Genomic DNA, 26,826 nt, shown 5'->3' on the forward strand with positions numbered 1-26,826 from the left:
ATTGGATACAAATTTTATTAAGTCTGATGTAGTCAAAGCATTTCAACTGAGGTACTATACAGGCGTCAAAAGGCGTCATAATGGGAGTAAAGGGGGTGGCGTCAAAAGGCGTCATTATGGAGAAAAGAGTTAAAATGAAGTTAAAACCAAACAAATCAAGTATGTTGGACTTCATTCAGTCTGTAAAAATTCAAAGAAAGTCAAAAATGACATAATAAATTTATTAAATATATCACAAATATGATATAAATTTCCATTCATAAAATGCTCTTACTCATAACTCTATTCACAAGCAAAAAAAATGGAAATTTACTCAAATACTCATCACAATAAATAACATTTCATGTAAATAAATTGTTTATAAAATATAAAGTTTCTATCACAGCACATAGTAGTCAACTTTTCTCTTCAGTATCATTAAAAATCAACAAAAAACAGTTTTTCTTGATAAAATGAAGAGGGTCATTAGATCCATGATATCATACAGTCATAAATTAAGTTACATATAAAATTCTGATTTTCAGAGGCAGGATGGAATATCACTGTAAAAATCACAAACACTGGACGGAATCTGGATAACTTTGATTGTTGTCTAGATGGTACCTAAAATAACAAAAATTTAATATATACTTTTACTTCAGACAGAAAAAAAGGTATACTAGAAGGTTCAAAACAACACTGCGTCTTTTTCAATTAAAGTAGTACATAACATTACAGAAAGATAACTCTGTAAAAATCAGCTGAGCGTTTTAATTGCATTCTATTGTTAAAATTGGAGTTTGCCAAACTGCTATAATATTCAAGAATTTTTCTGACAAAGTGTGTGGTTCATTTTTTTGGAAATTTTTATATCTTTGTCAAAGGGTCAAAGTGAAAATTTTGTCAAAATTTTATGAAATTTAAACAAGTCAAATTTAGTCCAGGTGTTTGTAACAGCTTAAGGATACAAATACAGATTCCTAAGCCTTCGTGTCCTTCTTACACTTCTAATTTCATTTTTTATCCTGCCCTACTTTTTTTTTTAAAGTTTTGTTTACAAACATGTTCAACAGATGAACAGATGGACAAAGTGGAAACTTTAGTGGTCCTGCATACTTGATGTGGAGTCCTATTTTATTCCTTACCCTTATCTTTTGTGTTAACAAGACAGAATGGAATATTACTAATTCAGAGAAATTTCTAAAAAAAAACAGTTTAACATAACACACAACTTTTTCGCGGATTCATTTGCCTTGAGATTGACAAAAACACTCATATTATGTACCTGAAATTAGCTGATCCCTCCTGGGACGTATAATACCAGATGATGCAGGTGGTTTTAAGGAAACCAGTTTTGTTCCTGGAGATTTACCTCCCTTTGGACTGTTTGGTTCTCTGTTCTCAAATTCATATGCAGTTAAAATAGGTAATATGTGTTAAGGAGAAATATATCACATAAACCAGTAAATAAAGGCTCATACAGTTCTAATAAAGAAACATTTATATTTTCAGTATACATTTTAAAATAGCTGACATTAACTAAACTGCCCAATAAAGTAACGTCAATATTCTGTTTGAAATCTCCAGTTTACTCAGGTAGAAACTACAACATTTACACTTAAAATTTGCCTTTTTACTCAGGAATCTATAAAATATACTGTAAACCAACTTATTTTGTTGGAAACTTTATTTCGTGTTTACCTCCTTTCTTGCCAAATTTCGCTGCAACTTAATATTGCTATTTTAAATGTACTTATGTAATTAGACAAGAAAAGATCCAAGTTTTAGATTTTTGCGACAATTTATAATCCTGTTATTTATCTTCTCAATAAAGTCGCTAAAAAATAGCTATTATTGTCGGTTAGACAACTTTCAATAATAGAACATAGAACATGGATGTGAACAACTTCAGGTCAAATCAAAGCCTTCAACAATGAGCACAAAATGTACTGTTCAGTAAAAACTGTATAAGGCCTCTATAATATTATCTTTTGCATATTTGTTTACATTATAAAATCAAAAAGAAATCTGTGTTAATTTTTCATCATGTTGGCAGCTTTATTGTTCAAACATAACTAAAAGAATTCAAAAACACATATAAGTAGAAATTAAATATTCATGAAATATCAAAAAGATGAAGCCTAGCCAAATGTGATGCAGCTATATACCATCATTTTTTCAAAAGGATATTTGCTGATATAGGTAGAAATAAAACATCTGTTTCTGTGACGATCTCTAGTTCGTGACTTATTGACCCAACCCCAGACTCTCCTTCAACACCAACAGCTATGGCATAAATTTCTAGGTTCAGTTCTGTCTTCATTCCTGCTGCAATCTGTAGAAAATAATACAAATTATTACCAGCTGACATAATATTTAGACAAAAGCTCTCGCAGCTTTGTAAATTTTAACAACATTTGATTCTTGTTTTTAGTTATTAGTATTTTGGATATATGTTAGCAAGTTGCTTTCTCATTGTTGAATCTCCCCCCATTTCCTTTTATTCATATAGATGTGATATCCTAAATCTCTTGACCACTGTACCCTTGGATTGTTTAATAAACATTTACACATATATTATTATAGTCTATCTTATTATCTTATGGCTTTACTAAATTGAAATAATATACAATTTTCCACAACATCATAATTTGGTAATTTTTACAGAATATTCATTTGGGAATATTCATATTTTCAAAAGATGCAACTCCTCATTATGAAGCATTATATTTAAACAAATACCGGTAAACTAAATATATTCAGACTATATTTCAGTATCTGATTTCATGTTAACAAAGTATATCTAGCTTTGGTATATATGACAACTTACTGGGCCTGGTTTGTAGACCACTCTGAGGCCTGTTGAGGGAGGTGGCTGTTTTAATTTAAATCGACCAGAGTCTACACCAGTATTTTTCAAATGAATAGTAAAACTGTATGTATTTCCTTCCTTTAGAACCCCAAAGTCAACTTCTTGTGGTAACAGAATAAGTCCCTTCATCTGATTTAACTCCATCTGTCCTCTTACAGAAGACCCTACTGTTAAAGAATTCTTCACCTTCCTTTTCACTGGGTCCTCTACCATCTGAAACTGTAAAAACAATTCTTTATTATTACTACTTTATATAGGAACATTGAATACTGAATATCTCCATATGAGGTCAAAATAATTAAAATGATGCAAAATAATCAAAATGCTTTTCATGTAAATATGACATTATTTGTATAAGGACTTGATTGATTGATTGTTGGTGTTTTAAGGCCACTAAATGTGGCTCCCGGGTCTAAATCAATTTTTTTTATTTAATATAGGATTTCTCTATATTTTTCTATTAATGAACTTTATCTTATACTGAATAGAAAAATGAAATATAAAAATGGGGTCACTGTTCATTTACGCTCACAATCTGCCATTGAAAGAAGCATACATTTTTGTTAATTTCCTTTTTTTCTGTTGAACTAATAGGTAAATGGCGGTAATATCGAAATAAAAAAAGAACTAAATGACAGAAATCGCTTAAATTTTACAATTATTTAGGTTATGTACAGCTTATTCGGAAACAACAATAAAAAATATAGGTCACTGATGAGTTAAAAAAGATATTTCAATTTTAATGCCTAAAAATGGCATTTTTACACCAAAGGGAGATAATTTGGAGCTTTTTCAATGATATCTAAATTTTAAAAGTCACCTGGGGCCAACACAAATTGATTTTTTGGAATGATTGTTGTACCATATGATAAAGTAGCAACTACTTAAGGTAATAAATAAAATTTGTAATGAAAAATTTATGTTTATTTTTTTTTCTGAAAATCTTATACCCGGGAGCATCCTTAACTCTTAGGGCTATTTTGTGGCGGCCAGTTTTTATTGGTGGAGGAAGCCAAAGTCCCCGTAGAAAACGAATGAACTTTGTTAGAAACACTTACAACTCAAGTCAATTAAGATTGGAATCAAGTACACCTGCAAGAGTGGGGTTCAAACTCACAACTTCAGTGTTGATTACAGTAACTTAAACTACTTGGCAAACGAGGCCCAATATAAGGACTTGAAATAATATTTTAAGAGCATAATTACCAAATTAAGGAAGTTATATCCTACCTTATTATTAGGGATAGCTCCTGGTTTTCCACCTTTAGGAGGTACTGGTACAGGATTTCTACGAGGTTTTCCTGTCACATCCATTTTGAGACTTCTAATCATATATGCCTCTCTCTCGCCATCTCCAATCTCATCTTGAGTATCTGCAATATATATAACAATTCAAATATAAATCTCACAAGGAACCATTTTATTTTTTATTTTTAAGTGTGCTACCACATAGATCATCTACTGTGGATTGATTTAACTTTGTGGATAGCACTGATGCAGCTGAAGGGAAAAATTGTATCTTTGTGGATATTTGGAGAAAAAAAATCTATATCACAAGCCCATTGAAATTTTTTTCTGCGTTGAACATATAAATTTATGGTTTACCTATACCCATAAATTCTTGAAAATTGGAACTATGAAATTTGGGTCAAAAGCATATTCTGGAAAATGTTTTAAAAAGTTTAAATAATAATGAACATTATGTACAGTAAAACCTGTATAAACTGGCCGGCTACGGGACTATGAAAAAGGACGGTTTGGACAGTGAGCTGGTTTATTCAGGTTTCCGTTTTGATCAGAAGTTAATGACTTGTGACGTCCGACATTTTGCATGTAAAAGTTCTCATTGATTGTAAATTATATCTGATAAATTGAAATACTTTCACTTCGTTTTTCATTGTTTGCATTTGCATCAGAATGCTCGCGTTGTTTGGATTGTAAGACGAGAGTTTCGATTTACTCCCATGATCAATAATTTGAAATGTTGAGATGTTGGAATGGCCGAATAAAAAGCCAGAATATTATCAAACGTAATTTCATCACTTTCGAAACTTTGTCGTACAGTGTACAATATCCATTGATTGTTGTCATCCGGGTGTTTTTCATTATCAAGGTCATTTGTTTAGGGGTTCACAACAGGGAACCCAGGATTTCGAAATCACGATGTGAATTTCTTACTCCGCGATTTTAATATGTTTATCCAAGTTAAAACGTAAGTTCAATCCGAGATATATTCGGTGTGTCTTTTTGTTTTATTGACACTTTTATAATGTTTTCATAAATAATACAGCTCACTACTGTACGGTTGTAGGTTCACAGTTTGACACCTGACTAATTGATTATCAAATATGTTTTGATTACATATCGATCACTGAAATTAATTAGACAAACCGGTTTTGACAGGTAATAATTAATGTAATTAAGAGTATTGGGACTTCCTAATTAGATCGGAATTCGGAATACACAGGGTCCGGTTTATAAAGGGTATTTTAACAAAGACTTTGAATGCAAAAATATGGGACTTTCATTTTCGGCCGGAATGGACAGGAAACCGGTTTAATCAGGGTCCGGTTTAATCAGGTTTGACTGTACTATGTTTCAAGTTGATGCAACAATAACTTAATGGTAATTTAACTTGACCAAAAAACTTTAACCTGATACCGGACAGAAGAATGGATGAAATATATAGCCCATCTACTATTAAGGGTAGGAAAATAAAAACATCTACCATTCACTATTAAGTAACATATCCAAAATACATTCCTTGCATCAAGATGGTTGAATGTTGAAGTATTTCTTGTAAAACTGAACATACAATGACTTGTCTGTTTTTAATTCAAAGTGTGTTATTCAATAATTATGGATGTTAGACACTTACAGCCCTCTTCAAGTGTGGGATGTTCCATTATTACTGCAGGGAAGTCAACTTGGGATGGTAGATCTGAAGGTGAATCTAATCCACCTGCCTGCTTTGGGGTTGGGTTTGCTGTAATATACAAAATGCAAACGCTTGACAGATATATTTTGCACTAGTGTAGTTAATCAAATTGAAATCAATAAGTTTATTTTATTTATCTATGAAGCAAGAGTTTATGTTCTGTAGTGTGCTGTATTCAGTTTGTGGAATCTTAGTTGGGTGTCACATGTGGAGCAGGATCAACTTACTCTTCAGGAGTACCTGAGTTTTTGGTTATGTTTGTGTTGCTCAGTTTTTTTAATTTTTATGTTGTGTTTTGTATACTGTTGTTTGGTCTTTTTCATTTCAAACCATGGTAGTGTCAATTTATTTTTGACTTATGAGTTTAAATGTCCCTTTGGTACCTTTAGCCTCTCCTTTAGATATATATATATATAGTTATAGCGAACCCTATTGAACCTTTCTATAGATTCACCTGCAAGTTACCTGTCCATTTAAACTTTTGGCAGTTCTATTGTCCCATCTAACAAATACAACAGGTATTGTTCTCTGTATAGTTTATTCACTCAGACCTTTAAATTTCTTCTAAGAGAAATATATCACTCATTGATTAATCTACCTCAGTAGAAAATTTATCTGCTAAATTGATAGAAATTACATGTTTCACATAAAAAAAATGCCTGTGATTTCGTGTTTATTAAACATTTATAATATTTTTTTCAATATGTTCAAAATAAATAATAACTTAATCATAAACAGTTTGTTTTTAAAATAAAAAGTATTGTTCATATGAAAATTTGCATTTTTTAGTTTTTCTTTAGTTATAGAATACTTTTAAGAAGGCCTTTATATGTAAACATCAACATTTTTAGGTTTTTTTTATCAATTTGTTTTTGGAAATAGGAATAATGTTAATTTTTTTTAGGAATCAACTTTTATTAATGTTTGAATCAGTGTTTACATTCAACAGATTGAAAATATAATACATTCAAACTCATATACATTTTTTTATAAATAGTACACATGTTATTTAGCAGATAAATTTTTTACTCAGGTAAATTAATCAATGAGTGATATATTTCTCTTAGAAGAAATTTAAAGGTCCTGGTGAATAAACTATACAGAGAACAATACCTGTTGTATTTGTTAGATGGGACAATAGAACTTACAAAAGTTTAAATGGACAGGTAACTTGCAGGTGAATCTATAGAAAGGTTCAATAGGGTTCGCTATAAATCTATTAAAATGCATAATAAGAATAATGACAAACAATATGAAAAAAATCCTCTGATTTACAAGACTACTATAAATTATAATATAGATATATATGTGTGAAAAACTGTTCCTGCACCAAGTGAAATTATAGTGTGATGTGCAGTGACCAAAGCTTTTATATATTTATACTGTGAAGTTTAACTTGGGAATCGGGTTCTTATTCAAAAATGGGAAACTGTTTATTTTCTAGACTTACTTGGGCGACCACCCACAGTTTTTCCTGCATGAACTGGTGTTGGATTGTCTGGTCTGATTGGTGCTGGTGACCCTTGACCTGCTGCATGTGCAGGGGTTGGGTTACCTGGGCGTATTCCTCCTCTAGAGGGCACTGTCTCTGGGTAAACTACAAAGTCATGTTGGAACATTTTACAGGGATATTCTGTTTTACAGAATTTTCATGTAAAGTTGGAATGGTTTTTAGATTTTCGAGCATTTATACATTTCTTTTCTGTAAAAATACTCTGTAGTTGTCATTCACAATAATATATATATATTGCATTTATAAAATCTTCAATTGGTATTTTTAAAAGACAAAAGAATAAGCTATATATAGATTATATAATAATAAAATAAAGCATTTAAAGAAAACTGAGCAACAAAATGTATCAAGCTGTTATATTTTGCTAAAACGTGATCCTTTGAAGTGAAAATGCATGTAAAATAAACTATAAGGTTGTAAGAATGTACCTGAATATGACATTGGGGTACCAGGACCTGCTTTATGTGTGATGGTCTCTCCAGGGGATGCACTTGATCGATCACTCTGACCTGACTTGACAGCCCCTAGTGCTAAAAATCAAAATAATATTTGTGTGCAACAAACACCAATGCAACCCATACCTTAATAGATGTATAAAACAAACACACACAGACTGCAAACTTTTAAGGTATAAATCTATTTGCTTATGAATTTTCTATAAATTTTTTCTTTTTTTCTTTTTTCAGATGTTTTACAAACATATTGTGGGCGATTCTTACATTAACTTCTTATTAAGGATAATCAGTACAAATAAATTCTACTTATAGTGCAGGAAAAAGGACAAATGATGAAATTTTTAAACACTTGCAGAAATTTTCCATAGGCTGGCAATGATACTTACATCTCGCAGGATGAGCACTGGTAGCTGGGCTGACTTGATCTTTATTACTATGACTAGAGGAGTTTCCCCTGACAGCCTGGGTTCCATCTTTCCTGGGATCCTCTGACAGTTGTTGTAAAATCTCATCAACATCTTTAGCCTGAAATAAAGAGTGAATATTATATGAATCATAAAATGGGTGGATTAGGTCAAATACACCCTTACATGGTCTGAATTGAAAATCCAATTTAACCTAACACATGGTTCTAAAGGACTTTCAGTTTCAATATTTAAAAGAGGTGGTAATAATCTATTAGAGGAAAAGATATTGGAAATTCACTTGGCCTTATTTTCCTAGCAAGTAAAAGTAGCCTTGAACTATATCTGTAACAAATTTTACAGGAATTTTTGTCCACACACAATGAAAATTGGAATTAGATGTCATATTACAAAATGTCATAAACTAACAATTTGTCTTAATCCTAAGAGAGTTATAATCCAAGAATACAAGTGTTTACACAGGAATTCTAGAAAGAACATGCCTATAGGATTTTAATTGTGCTAGTCACAAAACTTTAGGTACAAGATGTTACCTGTGATAGTAAGAAAGCCTTTCCAAATTCACTGTCAAAATAGACTGGTATTTTCTTATTTCTGAGAGCATTTCTCCCTTCCTGCTCCTCTGCCAGTTCTCTTTGATCCCTCTCCCAATCTGCCTTGGTCCTCTTTGGGGTCGGTGTTGGTGGAGGACTTGGGGCAGGAGGAGTCATTGCCTTTTCATATATATCTTTAACAACCTCTGCAACAAAAAACGTATTACATAGATAAACTAAATCTGATTATGTTTTTAACAAATTCAAATATAAGTCTCACAAGAAACCATTTTATTTTTTATTTTTAAGCGTGCTACCACATAGATCATCTACTGTGGATTGATATATCTTTAACAACCTCTGCAACAAAAAACGTATTACATAGATAAACTAAATCTGATTATGTTTTTAACAAATTGGTTAAAGTCATAAGAAACGAGTGACCGGTGAAAAATAATGTTCTTCCAATTCTTAAACCAATGCATACAAACATCATAAACTTAGTCTTCTGTGCTCGAATTTATCATTTTTTTCGTGTAAATTTCGTATAATCGTCAATTTTTTTTTCAATCGGTCAGTGTTGTTGTGAAAATATGGCAGGTAATTAAAGTTCGTGTTTTGAAGCTGAAGTTTAACGATTGTCACCTGTTTGTCAACAATTGACGAAAAATAAACAAAAAAGCATGGAAAATGAACACGTGTTTAACATGTAAATTCAGATAATAGTTAATTTAAAGGACATCCATGCGTATTGTGGTCACCGGATTTTTACGAGATGGGTTACACTGAGGTCACCTTGCATACGGAAAATATATCGGGGGAATTGCTTGCTGGAAGGAAGCAATTCAAATAAAGTAAACTTCTTCTAAATATGAATAAAATAAAGAATTTTCTTCAGAAAAAAGTATATGTACATAAGTTTTACAATGAAAACTATCCATTGAGTTATAAAAAACATATGCATTGGTTTTTTTTGATTTGAGGTTTCTTATGACTTTAAAATGTAAAAAGAGTTGTAGAAATAGCTTTCCTCATTATGTTCAGTTTCAAGTGCTAGTCAATTTACAGCCATTTATACAGTAGTTTTAAGCTCTACAAATCATTGATTTATGTTATTCTAATTCCAACTATATCTGTGTTTAAAGTAGAGAGTGAACAGTATATCATATGAATTTTTTGCCAATGAATACTACTGTTTGCTAGTTGGTATCAAATACCACTTTATGCACAGATTTTGAAGGAATGGTGAATTCCAATTGAAGTTGAAGTTACCTTTCAACCCTTTGATGTGTTCTTGGCAGAGATAAATGTTAATTGAATACCTGGATCTTTTGCTAACTATAACCCCTTCTTATAATTTAATTATTTTTTTTTATTAGTTCTTTCAATAAATCAATTTACCTGGTGGAAATTGTGGATTGGTTGCAGAGTGAAGACCCATTTCCTGTAGATCAGCAGCGTGGATTTTCTCCTCATCTGTTCTAGGATCTACTGGCTGCATAAACTCAGATGTTTTGTTTCTATTGATAACATACTCAGCATAATCCTTTAATCCAGCCTGTAATCTGTTATGCAAGATATTCAAAATAGTTTAAATTATTAAATTAACTGCAGCTATTATAATTGAAATTGAAAATTTTCCTCATTACTGTCTTGGTTTAACAGTTCTCATGATTGAATAAAAGTTGCATTTTTGTTGATTTGTCAAAGTCTGCATATGAGACTATATAGAAAATTTCAACTGTGTCGAAAAGTTGAATTGTTGGTTTACCAATACCTACAAAAACTATGCGCCATACCTAACTTCCTTCTCTGGGGAGAAAAAAACTTAAACTATAAACTGTGATTATTATCAGAAGTCCTAGCAGTAATGTTCATGAGTTCATGTAAAACTAAATCTGAACTTTACTATATTTGAGTTATCATTTATTTGATAACTGTAAATTCAGAAATTATTGCGTGCATTAATTATTGCGATTTTGTCATCTTAGACTTAAATGCGATTTTAAATTTTACGATTTTGAGAAAAATCCTGTTAAATCCATATAAAATATTTCAAAATGCGAGTTTAAATTATTGCGTTTACAACTCAGTCGCATTTTTCGCAATAATAAAAACCTCGCATTAATTTCTGAATTTACAGTACTTACTGATCTCTAAGCTGGTTAGACACAGGTTTATACTGTATTATTTGTCTAAGTTCTAACTTGTTGGGACATTTCAGAATTGGTATCCTAGCTGCTTGTTTAGACACAGTTCCAACATTTAATCCTTGACCAAGAGTTGTTCCGTATTTAGGTCCAGGAGTTTTGAATTCTTTGGGTGGAAGTGTTGTAAGATCTCTGCTCCTAATACCTGAAGGAATAATAGATTCCTGGTCATACTTTTTAAACCAGACATCTGACAGACCACCAACGTAAGGTTTTAGAATTGTAATTCCTTGAACACCAGGATAATCTGGTAAATCATCACGTAAAACAGCCGTTGCTTGGCTCTGTTCAGCATTGTTTATATATTCTGCCACATCCTGGTATCGCATCAGTTCAGTGCCACTTCCGTCAGCGTGACATATGAAAAAGCGAGGAGCATGTTCTTTAAAGGAAGCCATTCTCTTGTCCGCTCGACTTTCATCCTGACTGGTATCCGATAAGTCATCTTCATTGGCAGTCATTACAGCATAGTCCCCATTAGATTTGACATTAAACACATTCCCTTCAAGGTCAACACTTTCAATAACAATGTCTGCATTATGACGTAACACATATTGTAAATCTCTCTCTGGTAACATCTGTTCTGTTATTTTGTTTGGTCGTGGGTAATAAGTAACCGTTCCCTCAGTGTCTACCTCTAACCGACCACTGTCGTAATGATGAAGCATGTAATAGCCATCTGGAAACACATTGATTGTTGTACCATTACCAAAAATGGTCAGATTTTCACTGGTGACACTGTTAAATTCTACTGTGGCATAGGCTGGACACTCAACCTTAACAAACTTGATGGTCTGGACTTCTATTTCCTTTTCTTCACCTGTGTAAAGAGAAACATAAAATCAGTATCATCTTACAACAGAGTGACTTAATTCACAGTATAATTAATAGCTGATTATGAGGTAGGGGTTTGCTCATTATTGAAGGTCATGCAGTGACATTAGTTTTTAACTTATAAGTCCTTGAGTCTCTGTTTGAGAGTTTTTTCATTGTTTTAAAATCAATCCACATCTTATTTTTATTAAGAGTTCTGTTTTAAACATTTTGAAAAGAATATAACCTATAAGCCTAAGGTTGACATGTAAATGATCTTCAACTAAGTCAAGATATCAACAAATGTTTATACCTTCATAAGATTCCTCTCCACTGCGAGTTATCTGATTTTCTCTGTAATATGTTGTAATACGGGTACCATCAGCATGCTCCACTATAGTGGTGCCATCTGGATAACTAATTGTCATCACATGATCATCTCTTGTTGCCATGGTCTACAAACAAAGGGAGACAACATCAAATACTTGTTTTACTCTGATTTACTTTTTTTTACTAGCATCAGCATTGAATTTTACATCTGTTTTACTAAAACATCATAATAAAAAAATGACTGGAACAGAAAATGAAGTATTTCATATCATATTTGCCATTATATTTACATAAAACTAACTAAATAAGCATCAAAGTGTATAAAACATATACCCAACAAAACTTTAATTTACTATAACAAGTGAAACTGTGAGCTACTGCTCACTTATGATGCCCTGCCGCAAGTGGATAATATTAATAGTGTAAAAATATGCAAGTGTTTGGTAAACAGGAAGTTGTCGAGTGATGAATTTGAAAACGCATCACACGGTATAGCCGACTTATATAAATCCTGAATCCAAATTTCAGAAATCCTTGTATTGTAGTTCCTGAGAAAAATGTGACGAAAATTTTCAACTTGGCTATCATGTGTAAAATCATACAAGTGTTCGGTAAACAGGAAGTTGTCAAGTGATCAATCTGAAAACGCATCACACGGTATAGCTGACTTAGATAAACCCTGAAACCAAATTTCAGAAATCCTTGTATTGTAGTTCCTCAGAAAAATGCAACAAAAAATATTCATGGGACAGACGGACTGACGGAAGGACAGACAGAGGTAATACAGTATACCCCCCCTATAAATAATTATATTTGGTTTAAACTTAAAATTCAAACCGAGTAGATTTTCTTTTCATTTGCATTCAATCATACAATTATTGATACTAACTTGATTTGTTTCTGGATCCGTTGCCACACAGATCATGACAGGTTTTAAGTCTTCTGTCTCCACGTTTTCTTTATATTGTATTTTCTCTCCACTGGGATATGTTGTGGTCCACACGCCTTTCTTCTCCTGTTCTGGTGGTTCCTCTTCAGCTTTCTCTGGGACTGGTTTACCTCCCTTTGCTGGTTTTCCTGCTGCTGCAAAAATATACGAATATTGTTTGTTTAATAGAATTAAATAAGTTAGGTTAGACAAAGACAATTTTAAACCTTCATTTAAAGATTGCAATTTGCATACAAGTTATTTGAGGTGTTGTGTAATTTTGCCTGACAATATATACATCTAAAGTTAAGCAACTGTTACTTTAAATAACTAGGCATCAGACAATCTTTTTGTCATATTTGTAGTTATACCTTCATAGTAGTCTTATTGTTTTCATATTATGGTGTTGGGCAGATATTGCACCTTGTATTTAAGGAATTAGGCAAACAACAATTTTTTTTTATACATCCCCATAGCATATTCCTCTACTCATTGCAGTCCATGTAGCAAGCTTCAGTTGCTTGTTCTTAGTTCATATATCAATAAATATATAAGGCATAACTGTTGTAAAATATTGTGATTTCATTCCATGACCAATAGCAGATCTCAATACTTTACCTGTAATTAATAGAAAATGAAATAATTTCTGTTAGTTAACAGTTTAGGGTGGATTTAAAAACATGGGAAGGATGGGAAAATTAATTATGTTTATTTAAAATGAATCAAAATTAAAAAACTTTAATGTCAGAATATATTGATCGCATAATTAGCTGAATGAAAGTTCTTAAAACATGTTCTGGGATTGAAGGTTAGTATATCAGTTTTTAAACCCATTTAGCTGAATAATATTAATTTGCTGTCTTTAAAACAGCAAAAATTCCACATATTTATCTTTTTTGTTGAAAAGATTAAAAGTAAATTGTAATATAATAAAGTAATTTCAGCAAAAAATAGATAGTGGTCAAAAGGTCTTAATTCATCAAGTCACGGTTCATTAACATTTTTTCAATTAAAATTTCAAAACATATTCTGACATAACCCTGTTTACTTTATGGTTTAAAAAGATGTCAAACAAAGATTCCCTGTATTTTTCAATTTATAAAAAACAAGAATGTGTTCATAGTACAGGGATGCCCCACTTGCACTATCAATTTTCATGTTCAGTGGACTGTGAAATTGGGGTCAAAACTTTTGATTTGGCATTAAAATTAGAAAGGTCATATCATGGGGAACATGTGTACCAAGTTTAAAGTTGATTGGACTTCAACTTCATCAAAAACTACCTTGACCAAAAACTTAAACCTGAAGTGGGATGAACGGACGAACGAACAAACGAACAGATGTACAGACCAGAAAACATAATGTCCCTCTAATATCGTAGGTGGGGCATAAAATAAGGACAAATAACCACACCAATTACATTTATATCAAAAAAATAAAATCTGTTTCCTTTGAAATAAATATATTTTATTAAGTACTCAAGCTGCAACATCAAAATAAATTTAACAAAAGGAAGCACACATTTTTCAATTCAGTCATAAAATAAAAGATTAAGGAAGTAAACAAAGGGGGAATAACTCAAAATACATGCATTTGTTGTTATACATACCACTTCCAGGAGGAATACTTTCTATTTCACCTGAGGCTGATTTGAAAAAGATTATTTTTTGCATTTGAAAAGTCAAAACTATGATGTGAAAAATAGTGAATATCTATTAACTGAATGTTATTGTAAAGTACAGCATATTTGGTAAAGTATAAGCGGACTGTTTTTTTTGACAAATTATGAATCTTAAATTGATAAAACTTTATTACTAGTAATTTAATCAATATATTTTAATACTTGCATATCAAAATGTAGCAAGTACACATTCATTCAGTTCAGAGCTAACACACAGAAATCTGTTTTATTTACAAAGTAAATTATGCTTAAAGCAAAATACACAAAAATTAAAAGTAAGTAAATTAATATGTATTATTACAAGCTGATTTTAACAATTTAAAAAAAAAACATATCTCTTAAAAGCAAACAAACTTCTGTGAATAAATTTGTTAAAAAAAATCCACTGCTTTTTAATGCATTCAGTGCGTCTGTGTCTTCTCATTCAAAAAATAATAACACTGTTAATTTGATTTTGATAATAAATCAGCAAATAAAAATCATACATTTCATAAAGTTTGACTGCATGTGCATATAAGGTACTGTGGATTCATTAATTTTCATGGGTATCAATTTTCGTGGATTGCTGAATACTTGCATATTCTTGGATATTTGATTTCATGGTTTTGACAATCTCTGTATACAAAGCCTATCAAAAATATGCTATTCATTGAACATTTGAATTTGTGGTTCACCTGTACCAATGAAACCCATGAAAATTGGTATCCAATGAATAATAATGAATCAACAGTATCTAAATTGAAATATCTTATCACTCCACATTAATGAATAAACAGCCAGCCTTTATAGTTTGTATAATATTTTATTAAAACCAATACAAACTTTTCTTGGTTGGTGTTTCAGCTCTTTCTGGCTGGCTCATGGCACTTCCAGCACGCCTAGGAGTAGGACTAGGGCTACGGACAGGAAGTGGCCAGTGACCTGTGTGGACACTTATAGTACCATCAGCATATAAGACCTGATAAAATGATAAAAAGACATTTATTTCAATTTGATTTTATATGACACATCAAACTATAATTTCATCTAATGATCTATTATTATTTTGAACAAACTGCTGTGTGATTTGAAGGCTGTACTTACTGTAAATATCTAAATTTTGCATCAAAGATTTTTTTATTGTTAAAAGTCAACCAAATTTTTTTCACAAGGCAATTGCTAGACTTATATGTGTTATTTACAAAGTTTTGTTGCAGACATATATAACATGTAATTAGTACAATATACTAGTAGTCCCAGTTTATGATAACAATACATTTATATCTCAATATGGCAACAATCCTGTATTTGAAAGTTCTATTTATACATTTAGCATTGCATGGAAATTGCTACTTTTATTAAGCTTAATACATGATTATTTACCTAAATACAGTGAAAACAGTTGAAACTGAATCTTGCACTTTGCGATTAGATTTTCCTCTGAGTTCGGTATTTTTGTGATTTTACTTTTTTTTTTTTACACAAACCGAAACCTGTTTAATTCAAATATGTTCATTAGTCCAGTCATATAAAATTTAATGAGATGTTAACCTCACTAAACATCTGCCAAAACCAAATAAATCTTTGGTCTTGATGAGGTTCGGTAAAGACAGGTTTCACTGTAATGTTATTTTTCTTGGGACTTTTCTACTCACTTCTACATTACCATCCACCATGTTTTTAATGACCGTGCCCTCGGATGTAATAATTCTGGACACTTCAGACTGAATATATTTCTTCCTTGGAGCCTCACACTCTTGCTCACATCGTGTCTTGAATGGATAACTCTGTTTAACCAGTAACCTTCTGTCATCCTCAGTCATTGGTTTCATTCCTGGTGAAATAGATTATCTGAACATTATAGTTAACCGAGGAACATTTTGCCAAATGAAAGTAAATGCTGAAGATATGCACATTTTGTGATTTTGTAGAACATAAATAGCGTTATTTAAAAATTTAATGTGATTATTCGATATAAATAATTATTTTTGAAGTTTTGTTATGTTGTGACAAATAATATAGAAAAAGTATTAAGGATTTGAAATTTTTAAATGTAAATTATGCTTTTTTGTTTCTTTTTCCAGTAAATATTCAACAATATTGACTTATCTATTGTTAACCCCTTAGAAACTACTAACCTACAGAACTTTCCAATATATATTTAACATTCAGACCATCAGGACATGTAACATACAACTGTTGGAAGGGTTGTACTATTGGCTTTTCTTCATCTTTTTTCTCTTCATCAATCTTTTCTCCATCATCTGGTGCCTACAAAAACAACAAGTTTATCAATAATTTGCAAAGGACTTTTGTAAAATCATATAATGTCAATATCAATTGGAATATGTCACCAAATGTATATTTCATGAAGACGATTTTTGTTCATTTTACAATACTGGTGTCAATTTGCTTTAAAAAGAAGCCCTGCTCATATTAATAAGATATTGATACAAAAGAAAAAACCTGAAAAAAACCCACAACTTTCGACACAGAGATATGTCTAACCTAGGTAAATATGTCTTTGTCTTGATTAGCAGTATTTTTCACAAGCAAAACAAAGCCATAAATAATTGTATGAAGACACACTTCCAAATGATTATAATATCTCTATCATCTTTCATAAAGTTGAATGGATAATTTGTTGACTTACTGGAACCTGAGGTGGTGGTTCAGGTGTTGATCCTTTCTTATCTCCCTTCTTACTCTTTGCTGGTGATGGGGGTGGGGCTGGACTGGGTGTAGTGGGTGGGGCTACATAATCTTTTGGCTCATACTTTTTAGCTGCAATTAGAAAAAAAAGATCTTCTACAATAACTGGAAGTCAAAGACTTTTCTGGATAATATCAGATATGAATAATTTCATATAAATTTACATGAAAGGATATAAGATTGGCCTACACAAACCAAAATACTAATACATACAGTAAACACAAATGTAAATGTATAACATATTCTTTTACTGTACTTTATGACTTTACGGTATGGGGTTTTCTCATTGATGAAGTTGTAAAGGTAATCTATAGTTGCTTAAATCCAAATCATGTAGACTTTGATAAATAGTTGTCACATATGCATATACAACTTTTTCTTATTCTATTTTCAAATTTATTTCTATAATTTCAAAAGTAATCAAACAATTTTCCTAATAATCTTTACAATATATAAATGATTGTTCCATACCTTCTTCACAAGTTCCACTTTCTCCAAACTGACTAAGTGACATGGTCATGCCGTCCATCAGCTGTGCTGTTATAGAACCAAATGCACTGACTGCTGTCTTTTTATCTTCTGATTTAACAGACATGTTTGTTTTAACGCCGACACTCTCTGTATCTTTTACTGATTTATCTGCATTAAAAAAAATATTATTTGGACTATAAATGTACAAATATGAAATATTTTTTTCTCTTTTTTTTTAACTTATTTATACATATATGTGCTGTCTGTCTGTATGTGTATCTGATGTTATTACATGTATGTTTTGTTTATCAATATCAGTCAGTTTAAAGAGCTCTTAAGAGCTCATGTTCATTGTTATTGTGTATATATGCAACCCGGCTTTAAATACAGATTACTTTACTTTACTTTCCTCTAATTTTTCATTATAAAATAATCAAGGAAGATAATCAAAAACAGTTATAACAAAAGTGAATGGTCAAATCAATTAATCACTAGAATTTTTCCTGCATGCACTGGTGCCTCTGATCCTTTTTGAAATTTAAAATAAAATCATAATTGTTCATAAATGTATTGTAGTAAATTTGCTAAAATTCAAGTGTATTATTTTTTGAAGAAATATTTCTGTTATTCATATATTTACATTGTGGTAAAGTTAATGAAATGTTGGAAATCCTTAAAATAGTTTATTTATAATACAAGAATGTTTGTGAATGGTGCTAAATTTAAAATCTTTTAGGTACACACCAAATACAGAACAAGCTGAAAATCTTACAACATGGTGTAGCAAAATTATTGTTTGAAAACTTTTTGGCCAAAAATTTAAATGAAAAATCTCACCATCTTTTTCTGATTTCTCATATTCTGATTTTTCTTTTTCATCTTTCTTTGAATCAGTATCATCTTCATCGTCACTTCCATTGGAGTTTTCTTTAGGGTCGAGAATGTGAACAGAGAAAATGTGTCCATCTTTTAATACTGTTGCTTTCACACAAGACGTTCCTAAAGAAATAAGTCAAAACACTATAACTCAATTGTTTTCAATTCTGTGTCAAAGGTTAAATAAAGTAAAAGTTATATAAAAGTGCAATACCAGAATATAAACTTAAACAAAAAACTATTATTGAACTTTTATTTTCTTAAAAATGTAAGTATCCTTAATATTTGTAAAATTTGGCCAATAATTAGCTTGTGTCCTATTTTTTCATCTGGAGTCAGTTTTACAAAAAATCTTACGACAAAGATTGAATTGTTCATGACTTACAATCAATCTTAATCGTAACATTTTTTATAAAACAGACTCCTGGAAATTACAGAACCTTTTCATAAATATTATTGATTCTTTCCTTTGACAACAGTTTTTTCTTGAAAAATTGGAAAGAATGTAAAAAGAAATAAGTGTGTTATACAAAAAAATTATGATCAAGAAAATAATAGTACAAAACTAAAATAATTTGCAATTTCTTTAAATCAAATTGATAAAATGTTTAAAATAATCTGAATTCACAGATGAGATGAGAGAAATTTTACATAGAGATACAAACCTTGTACAAAATCTGTTCTTTCTGTTCTAATTTGTCCTCCATCAGATGGAAACAGAGTTGTTGTAATACCAGATACATGTATCAGTTTGTTACCAACATCATAACCAGTAAACTGAGATGAAAGAGAATCAATGTTAATACTATAGCCAAAAACACAACAGAATGATATTTTTTACAAAATAAAATTTATCATGCCTTTCCCACCTTTTGAAATCTCTAAGGGTTATTAGCAGAAAAGTTGATTTTGACCTAATATATTTTAGAATGTATATTCGTATCTATCTTAATTTTCTCTCTTAATTGGAACCAATTAACCCTTGTGTAACTATTCTGGATACCAGAAATCTCTCTTGCTGTATAAGAACATGGTAGTTAATACTTACAGGCCAGAATTCCTCCTGCACTGGTGTGGAAGGCTGTACAAACTCTACTGGTTCCTGTTTATCCTGGGAACCTTTAGATTTGGCACTTCCTCTGGATCCTGGTCTCTTTTTGTCTTTGTCATCACCCTATAATATGTAATAAATAAGTTTTAATTGTCAGAAAATTTTCTTTAAATTCCCTTACAAATGATTAATTTTTGGGGGTAACTATTGTTGTGTATTTCCTTATTACCTCTATTCTATCTGCTGACCAAAACAAGAAGTATACAGAAAAAAAGTTTTAACACATAAACTTGTGAAGAAATTAAAAATTATACTAAATAATTATTTTTTTGTTTCTTTTTTTCATGATATCATTAATTTATATATACAGTGGATTCCTTAATTTTCATTGGATACTATAGTCGCCGTCAGCTGAAATTCGTAGCGGTTATCGGTAAAAATAATCTTAACTATCAACCGCGTTCTCTCGAGATATAGTTTTTCTCATTCCATTCATAAATCGCAAAAAGAAAAACCACTACTGACCTACCTTTTAAGTGATCGCACTGTAATAATCCTGACCTTCACATTTTCCAGAATGTTTTCCATTGTAATTCCGCCATCTTCGTTTCTATGAGGATCATTTGTTTACATGTGAAATTCGTCATTTACGCAGTTTCCTGAAATGTTCTTTTCATTGATGTGATACGGTTTCCCGCGCTTTATGCAAATGTTATGAAATTGAACTCCAGGGGAACACTTCCGGAAAAAACAATGGCAGATTCCATCATTCAAAATAGTCTTGGAAAATGTGAAGGTCTGGATTATCACAGTGCAATCACTTAAAAGGTAGGTCAGTAGTGGTTTTTCTTTTTGCGATTTATGAATGGAATGTGAAAAACTATATCTCAAGTGAACGAAGTTGTAGTTTAGATTATTTTAATTGATAACCGCTACGAATTTCAGCTGACGGCGACTATAGTGCAAATTCAAATGTTTAACAAATTACAAATTTACTAAAGGAATGTAAACAGACGTTGCCAAAACATTAAAATTCACTAATATATACAAGTTTTCCTCAAACCTCCAAAATTAGTAGCCAAGAAAATATATAAATCCTTAACCCTAACCACAGTAACTAATTAGATACCCACCTTTTTGCCAGGAGATTTAGATCTTTTAGCACTCTTTGCTCTTTCTTTGTCATCTTCTTCAGATTTAATTCTGTCCTGTTCCTCTTTCCAGGCTTTCAATGAATTGTTTCTAACAAAGATATTACTATTTGCAGATGAAGACCTTTCTTGGCTGCTTGATCTGGACTTAGGACTCTTGGACCTACCTATAATATAAAGAGGTTTATAACAGTTTTCCAAGAGTTTTTCATTTTTATACCAAATCCATTTTTTTTTAAAACAACATTAACAGATAAATCATTCATCAATAGAAACCTTGTCATGGCCTGAGGGTTGTCTTTCATTTTTTTTTTTTTACATTTTTGTCCTTTTCGAAAATTGTAATTTATGACAGTCTTATTTAAGGTTCTGTTAGATATATCTACCTACTTGTCTAGAATTGTGGCTGTTTAGAGCTTGACATATTGTAAAGGCACTTATATATTGTTGAAGACCTCTTGATGAGCTTTTTTGTGTCATTGGGTAGCTGTCTTTTCTATTTGTGCCCTACATCTCTGATATTGTCATAGATCTAGAATTACTTCTTCAAAAAATTTTACTTACACATTTTTTCTACTTAAATGTAAATAGCAGTGCTACCATGTTTCAACTTACTGGGTGATTTCCCTGGTGATTTCCCTCTCTTTGCAGCTTTAGCTTCTGCCTTTGCTGCTTCCTCTTCATCGTTCCTCATTTTATCCAGTTCCTCTGACAGAAGTCCAGCCTGGTACTTAGCCTCCTCTTCCTTGGTCCAGTCGGCTATTGATTCCTCTACATATTCTTTGTAATTTCTTTAAAATAAACAAAAAGGGAATTAGCATGCTTATTCTTATTGTAAAAATGTATTTAAGCTAATTATTTTACCATTTATGTCAAGAATGAAAAATATGTACTATGGATTCACTTATTTTCGTGGGTACAAATTTTCTTAGATTAAGGAAAACTTACATGTTGTGGATATTTAATTTCGTGGTTATGAAGAAGTTTGCATGTATGCCTAAAGGGAAATTTGCTATTCTTTGAGCATTTAATTTTAAAATAAGGGTTCACCTGTACCCTAGAAGTCCACGAGAATTGGTATCCAAAAAATAATTATGAATCCACAATATTCTATTTGTGCTGATTTAAATTTATCAATGACTACATGGGATTGTAATAAATAACAGCAACATATTATGCAATGCATTATTGTTGTACATACATGACATAGTTTGATATTGTTAAAAAATAGTATGCTAAAACACAATGCCAACCTTAATCCTAGATTGCTGTGGAGTTCTGTATGCCAGTCCACATGGTTCTGAAGTTCAAAGGAATGTGGATTGTGTAGAACAACCATCATGGAGTGGTCTCTCTTGTTGTAGTAGGTGTCAACAAATGGTAAATAGTAAATGGCTTCTTTTAGGATCTAGATATAACAAATACATAAACAATAAGTATAAGTATAATTGAGACAACTATGAAACAAAGTCCAAATATCATGGATTCACTGCATGGACCTCCACAATGAGCAAACTCAATACTGTAAAGTCAGCTATAAAAGGCAACCATTATAAAACAGAATGTGCATCCTTTTTATCTATTAGATTTCATTTGCTCAAAGTGAGTTAACAACTGAATTAAAGTTTAATTCTGTTTTAAATTTAAAATGTGGAAATTTTTTAATCTTTAAAAAATGTACCAGTTGTTTGCAAAATTTTCAAAAAATGTGAAATTGCAAATTCTACTTTTTACTATAAAACGTTGATAAAAGTTTTCAGAGAATTTTTTATCAGATATGACTGTATGACCTCTAACCTGAAGTAGAGTGGATTTCTCGTAATGTTCAGCAAAACACCACTGATCCAGTTTACGTTTCTGTGCATCAACAATTTCATGCATGCTTTCTTCTGGACTTTTATATGGTTCTGGTTCAATGACTTCCTCTGTTTCCATTTCTACATGTCGGACTGGTTTCCCAGTGTCATCTTTCTCAAAGTGAACAACTACAAAACAGAAAGGCAAATTAATTACAAAAAGGCTCAGGAATCAGATGTTTGGTTGCTAAAATGGTTCATAAGTGTTCTAATTTCTTGTTTTTATATAGATTAATAGACCGTTGGTTTTCCTGTCTGGATGGTTTTACAGTAGTCATTTTTGGGGCCCTTTATAGCTTGCTTTTCTGTGTAAGCCAAGGCTCCCTGTTTAAGACCATGCTTTGACCTTAAATGGTTAACTTTTACAAATGTGACTTGGATGGAGAGTTGTCTCATTTGATATCATGCCACATCATCTTAAATCTAGACATGAGCAATATAAAAATTATGGAAAATGGTCATATTGTGTCATAAAAACATATAGAATGAAATTTGAAATATTTGACTATCCATATTGTTCAACTTAGTTACTGAAGCAAGTGAAAATATTCTTCTTTTTCACTTTCTATCTAATTTCCTTTCTGTCTATATTTACTAGGACATAAACAGCTTATCAATCTGTTTCTCTCCTAAATGCTGATATATCCAGGATGGTTGAAGAATTTTGACTCAACTTACATTTAAATGTCATCTATCTGTAGGTATTCATTGACTTTTCTGGTGAATTTGACCTTTATGATGATGACATAGTAAGTCCAATGGTACTATTTCTATGATGATGACATAGTAAGTCCAGTGGTACTATTTCTATGATGATGACATAGTAAGTCCAATGGTACTATTTCTATGATGATGACAAAGTAAGTCCAATGGTACTATTTCTATGATGATGACATAGTAAGTCCAGTGGTACTATTTCTATGATGATGACATAGTAAGTCCAGTGGTACTATTTCTATGATGATGACATAGTAAGTCCAGTGGTACTATTTCTATGATGATGACATAGTAAGTCCAGTGGTACTATTTCTATGATGATGACATAGTAAGTCCAGTGGTACTATTTCTATGATGATGACATAGTAAGTCCAGTAGTACTATTTCTATGATGATGACATAGTAAGTCAAATGGTACTATTTCTATGATGATGACATAGTAAGTCCAGTGGTACTATTTCTATGATGATGACATAGTAAGTCCAATGGTACTATTTCTATGATGATGACATATTAAGTCCAATGGTACTATTTCTATTTAATTAATTTTAGGCCTTCTCCTTTCAATTGTATTTTCGATAAGAAAGGACTGAAAAGTCCATCCCTAATTATCATGTTTATCAAGAAATTAATCCAGAGATATATGGTATGAGTGCAAATGAGACCACTCTCAATCCAAGCCACAATTTGTAAAAGTAAACCTTTATAGTATGGTTAACTTTAACCTATAATGGTTTACTTTTTAAATTTTTATTTGGATGGAGAGTTGTCTCATTGGCACTCACACCACATCTTTCTATATCTATTAACACTGAGTCTTGCTCACACCAAATATCAAGCTTTAAAGGGCACCAAAAAATGACTATAAATTCCTATTATATCCTTATCAGGGTACATCACTCACCTGAATTACTCCTGGACCTCCTTTTCTCTAGAGTACTGGACCTTGATGATGGTCTAAGAATTCTATTAGGGTCCATCACTCACCTGAATTATTCCTGGACCTCATCTTCTCTGGAGTACTTGACCTTGATGATGGTCATGACTCACCTGAATTACTCCTGGACCTCCTCTTCTCTGGAGTACTTGACCTTGATGATGGTCATGACTTACCTGAATTACTCCTGGACCTCCTTTTCTCTGGAGTACTGGACCTTGATGATGGCCTAAGAATTCCCTTCTTACTACTTGCTAGACTGCCACTATCAGATGACCCAGGACGTGATCTATCATTTTGTATAGCTACATCACTCTTTCTATGGACCAATCCCATCTCCTCTAATGGTGTAGGGGAGGCGGCTCCTACAAAATTGTTCAAATTTAACTTACAAACTATTTCAACAATCAATCAATTCCTTTTTTTCTGTGTAAATATATTCTTATTCAACGTGTTGTCTTCTGAAACATTAAATTATCTATGTGCTGAATTTTTTATTATTTCTCCTAATTCAATTTGCCTTTTGAAGGATCAATTCTTTGCAGACAGATAATTCATCTCTAATTGAACAATATAGAAGTTTCGTTAAACAACACCATATACATTCCTAAAACTGTTTAAAGTAAACCATTTCACTATTTTTTAAAATACAGATCTTTTAAAATATAAAAAATCTTGGGTAAATATTTCTAAATTCAAGAAAATAAAAATTTGTATAACAACTGAAAATTTCCTCTTTTAACCGTTAAAATCATTTATGATCAATAACTAGTATAAATTAGCTTAAAAACAGAGAAAAAAAAGAGATTTATTGGTAAAGAATTATATTTCAAAAGGTATATGTGAACTGATATAAAAAGATATATAAAAAAATCTTTAAATCAAAACAGAAGCCCTAAAAATCTACACTGGACTATACAGGGTGACTGTGGGAGCCTAAAGACAAATGGATCAGGCAAAATAAAACCACTACTAGAACTATAATAAATTTGGTTCAAATAGGAATAACTTATTGTCCTTTTTAATGATGAAAAATAATTTAAACAAAGAAAAAAGTTAAATAACAAAAATATCAAACTCTGAGGAAAAACTCAAAACGTAAAGTTTGGGATCATTGTTTGTCAAAATTGTTTTCCTTTATGTTAGGAATATTGGAATCATAAAGAAGTTAATTTTGAAAAAAATATTATTATCATTGTCAGGAAATTGTACTAACTTATCATTTTATGTAGCACTAACAGTATACAGTAAATAAGTACTTTTCTAGCATTTGGACGATTAATCAATTCATTTTCATATCATTATATTCAAATATAGCATCTAGAAACCTATGCTAAAACAGAAAAACTGTAAAATGTAATCTATCTAATGTCATTCATAACTACAAAAAGCAGCAATAACTATGAATACAATCTGTTGCTATAGAAACAGAATCTGCATTGTATTATATCGTCTTCTCATAATCCTGAAAATACTAAAAATAGAAAACACACGATACTACATGCATAAAATAAAAGCAAGAGACTACATGTAACATGCCAGTAGGGACTAATGTTACATTAAGCAAATCACGATGCATTTACGTTTAGGTTTCTTCTTTGACCTTGAAGGTCGTTTTTTGGTATCTGCATGCTGTCGAGGAGGAGGTGGTACAGGTGACACGATAGGTGTAACATCAGAAGACGTGCCAGATATGGAGTAATCAATTAAATCTGAATCTATTCCTGTGTAAAAAATAGCAATAATAATCAGTAATCTACAATATTCTTCAATTCTGCAATGGCAACCCAATCATCAAGTAATTTAATCTGTGCAACACTGGATTATTACATGCAGAATTGCATTAAATGTGCAGATTGTACAGAAAACTACATGTAGTCTTTAAAAAAAGGTACATTAGACAGAAAAAGACACCTTTACAGCTTAAAAAGATGGCACTTAAATAAAATCTCTCATTTTAGGAACATTAAATCAGCTAAATAACATGTGTGTAAATTATTATATGCATTAGGTGTCTTGTTCCTATTGTTCTATTTCAGTAAGAGTATCAGTTTTGGGTCAGTTTCATAAAAATCTGAGACTTGGGTTAAAAATCTTGAAATCTTTGTTTTTCTCCTTTTGGTTATAAACATCAGGCTTTCCCATTAAATAACACATTCATGTCTTTGTTACTTACATATTAATGTTGAGATAAATTTTAAAAATCTGTCTACATTTAATTGCTGTTATAAAAATATCTAATGTGAATAAATTCAACAGAACAAACAAATTTAAAGATCATCTGAATATGCTATTTGTTCAAATGAATTATATTATTTTTAAAGAATTAGAAATTTTTAAAAAGTCTAACATGTGAAAAAAAAATCTATAATAAAATAAAAGCTTACAAAATAATATAA

The 26,826-nt window shown here is 31.2% G+C and overlaps 1 protein-coding gene across 7 annotated transcripts in view; it reads right to left on the minus strand.

Annotated features, from left to right (window-relative positions):
- Positions 1 to 207: 207 nt before the first annotated feature.
- The window catches only part of LOC134688259 (sperm-associated antigen 17-like), a 50,269-nt gene continuing 23,650 nt past the window's right edge, over positions 208 to 26,826 (minus strand). For 4 of the 7 annotated variants that reach the window (XM_063548783.1, XM_063548786.1, XM_063548785.1 and 1 more), the window contains 28 exons: positions 26,011 to 26,151; positions 24,604 to 24,792; positions 22,715 to 22,902; positions 22,171 to 22,325; positions 21,533 to 21,708; positions 20,900 to 21,084; positions 19,764 to 19,889; positions 19,381 to 19,492; positions 18,677 to 18,838; positions 17,840 to 18,007; positions 17,310 to 17,440; positions 16,795 to 16,927; positions 16,312 to 16,490; positions 15,500 to 15,635; positions 12,958 to 13,151; positions 12,052 to 12,193; positions 10,866 to 11,745; positions 10,117 to 10,280; positions 8,716 to 8,921; positions 8,144 to 8,282; positions 7,731 to 7,832; positions 7,240 to 7,386; positions 5,730 to 5,837; positions 4,082 to 4,224; positions 2,810 to 3,070; positions 2,170 to 2,314; positions 1,265 to 1,405; positions 208 to 603 (listed from right to left, as the gene is read on the minus strand). In XM_063548783.1, the coding sequence (XP_063404853.1) occupies positions 593 to 603; positions 1,265 to 1,405; positions 2,170 to 2,314; positions 2,810 to 3,070; positions 4,082 to 4,224; positions 5,730 to 5,837; positions 7,240 to 7,386; positions 7,731 to 7,832; positions 8,144 to 8,282; positions 8,716 to 8,921; positions 10,117 to 10,280; positions 10,866 to 11,745; positions 12,052 to 12,193; positions 12,958 to 13,151; positions 15,500 to 15,635; positions 16,312 to 16,490; positions 16,795 to 16,927; positions 17,310 to 17,440; positions 17,840 to 18,007; positions 18,677 to 18,838; positions 19,381 to 19,492; positions 19,764 to 19,889; positions 20,900 to 21,084; positions 21,533 to 21,708; positions 22,171 to 22,325; positions 22,715 to 22,902; positions 24,604 to 24,792; positions 26,011 to 26,151 (4,964 nt within the window). In that variant the 3' untranslated portion in view covers positions 208 to 592. The remainder of the gene's footprint in view (positions 604 to 1,264; positions 1,406 to 2,169; positions 2,315 to 2,809; positions 3,071 to 4,081; positions 4,225 to 5,729; positions 5,838 to 7,239; positions 7,387 to 7,730; positions 7,833 to 8,143; positions 8,283 to 8,715; positions 8,922 to 10,116; positions 10,281 to 10,865; positions 11,746 to 12,051; positions 12,194 to 12,957; positions 13,152 to 15,499; positions 15,636 to 16,311; positions 16,491 to 16,794; positions 16,928 to 17,309; positions 17,441 to 17,839; positions 18,008 to 18,676; positions 18,839 to 19,380; positions 19,493 to 19,763; positions 19,890 to 20,899; positions 21,085 to 21,532; positions 21,709 to 22,170; positions 22,326 to 22,714; positions 22,903 to 24,603; positions 24,793 to 26,010; positions 26,152 to 26,826) is intronic. The other 3 variants (XM_063548789.1, XM_063548787.1, XM_063548788.1) reach the window with 2 other exon arrangements.

This window comes from Mytilus trossulus, chromosome 10 (assembly GCF_036588685.1).
Source record: "Mytilus trossulus isolate FHL-02 chromosome 10, PNRI_Mtr1.1.1.hap1, whole genome shotgun sequence".
Taxonomy (NCBI): Eukaryota; Metazoa; Mollusca; class Bivalvia; order Mytilida; family Mytilidae; genus Mytilus; species Mytilus trossulus.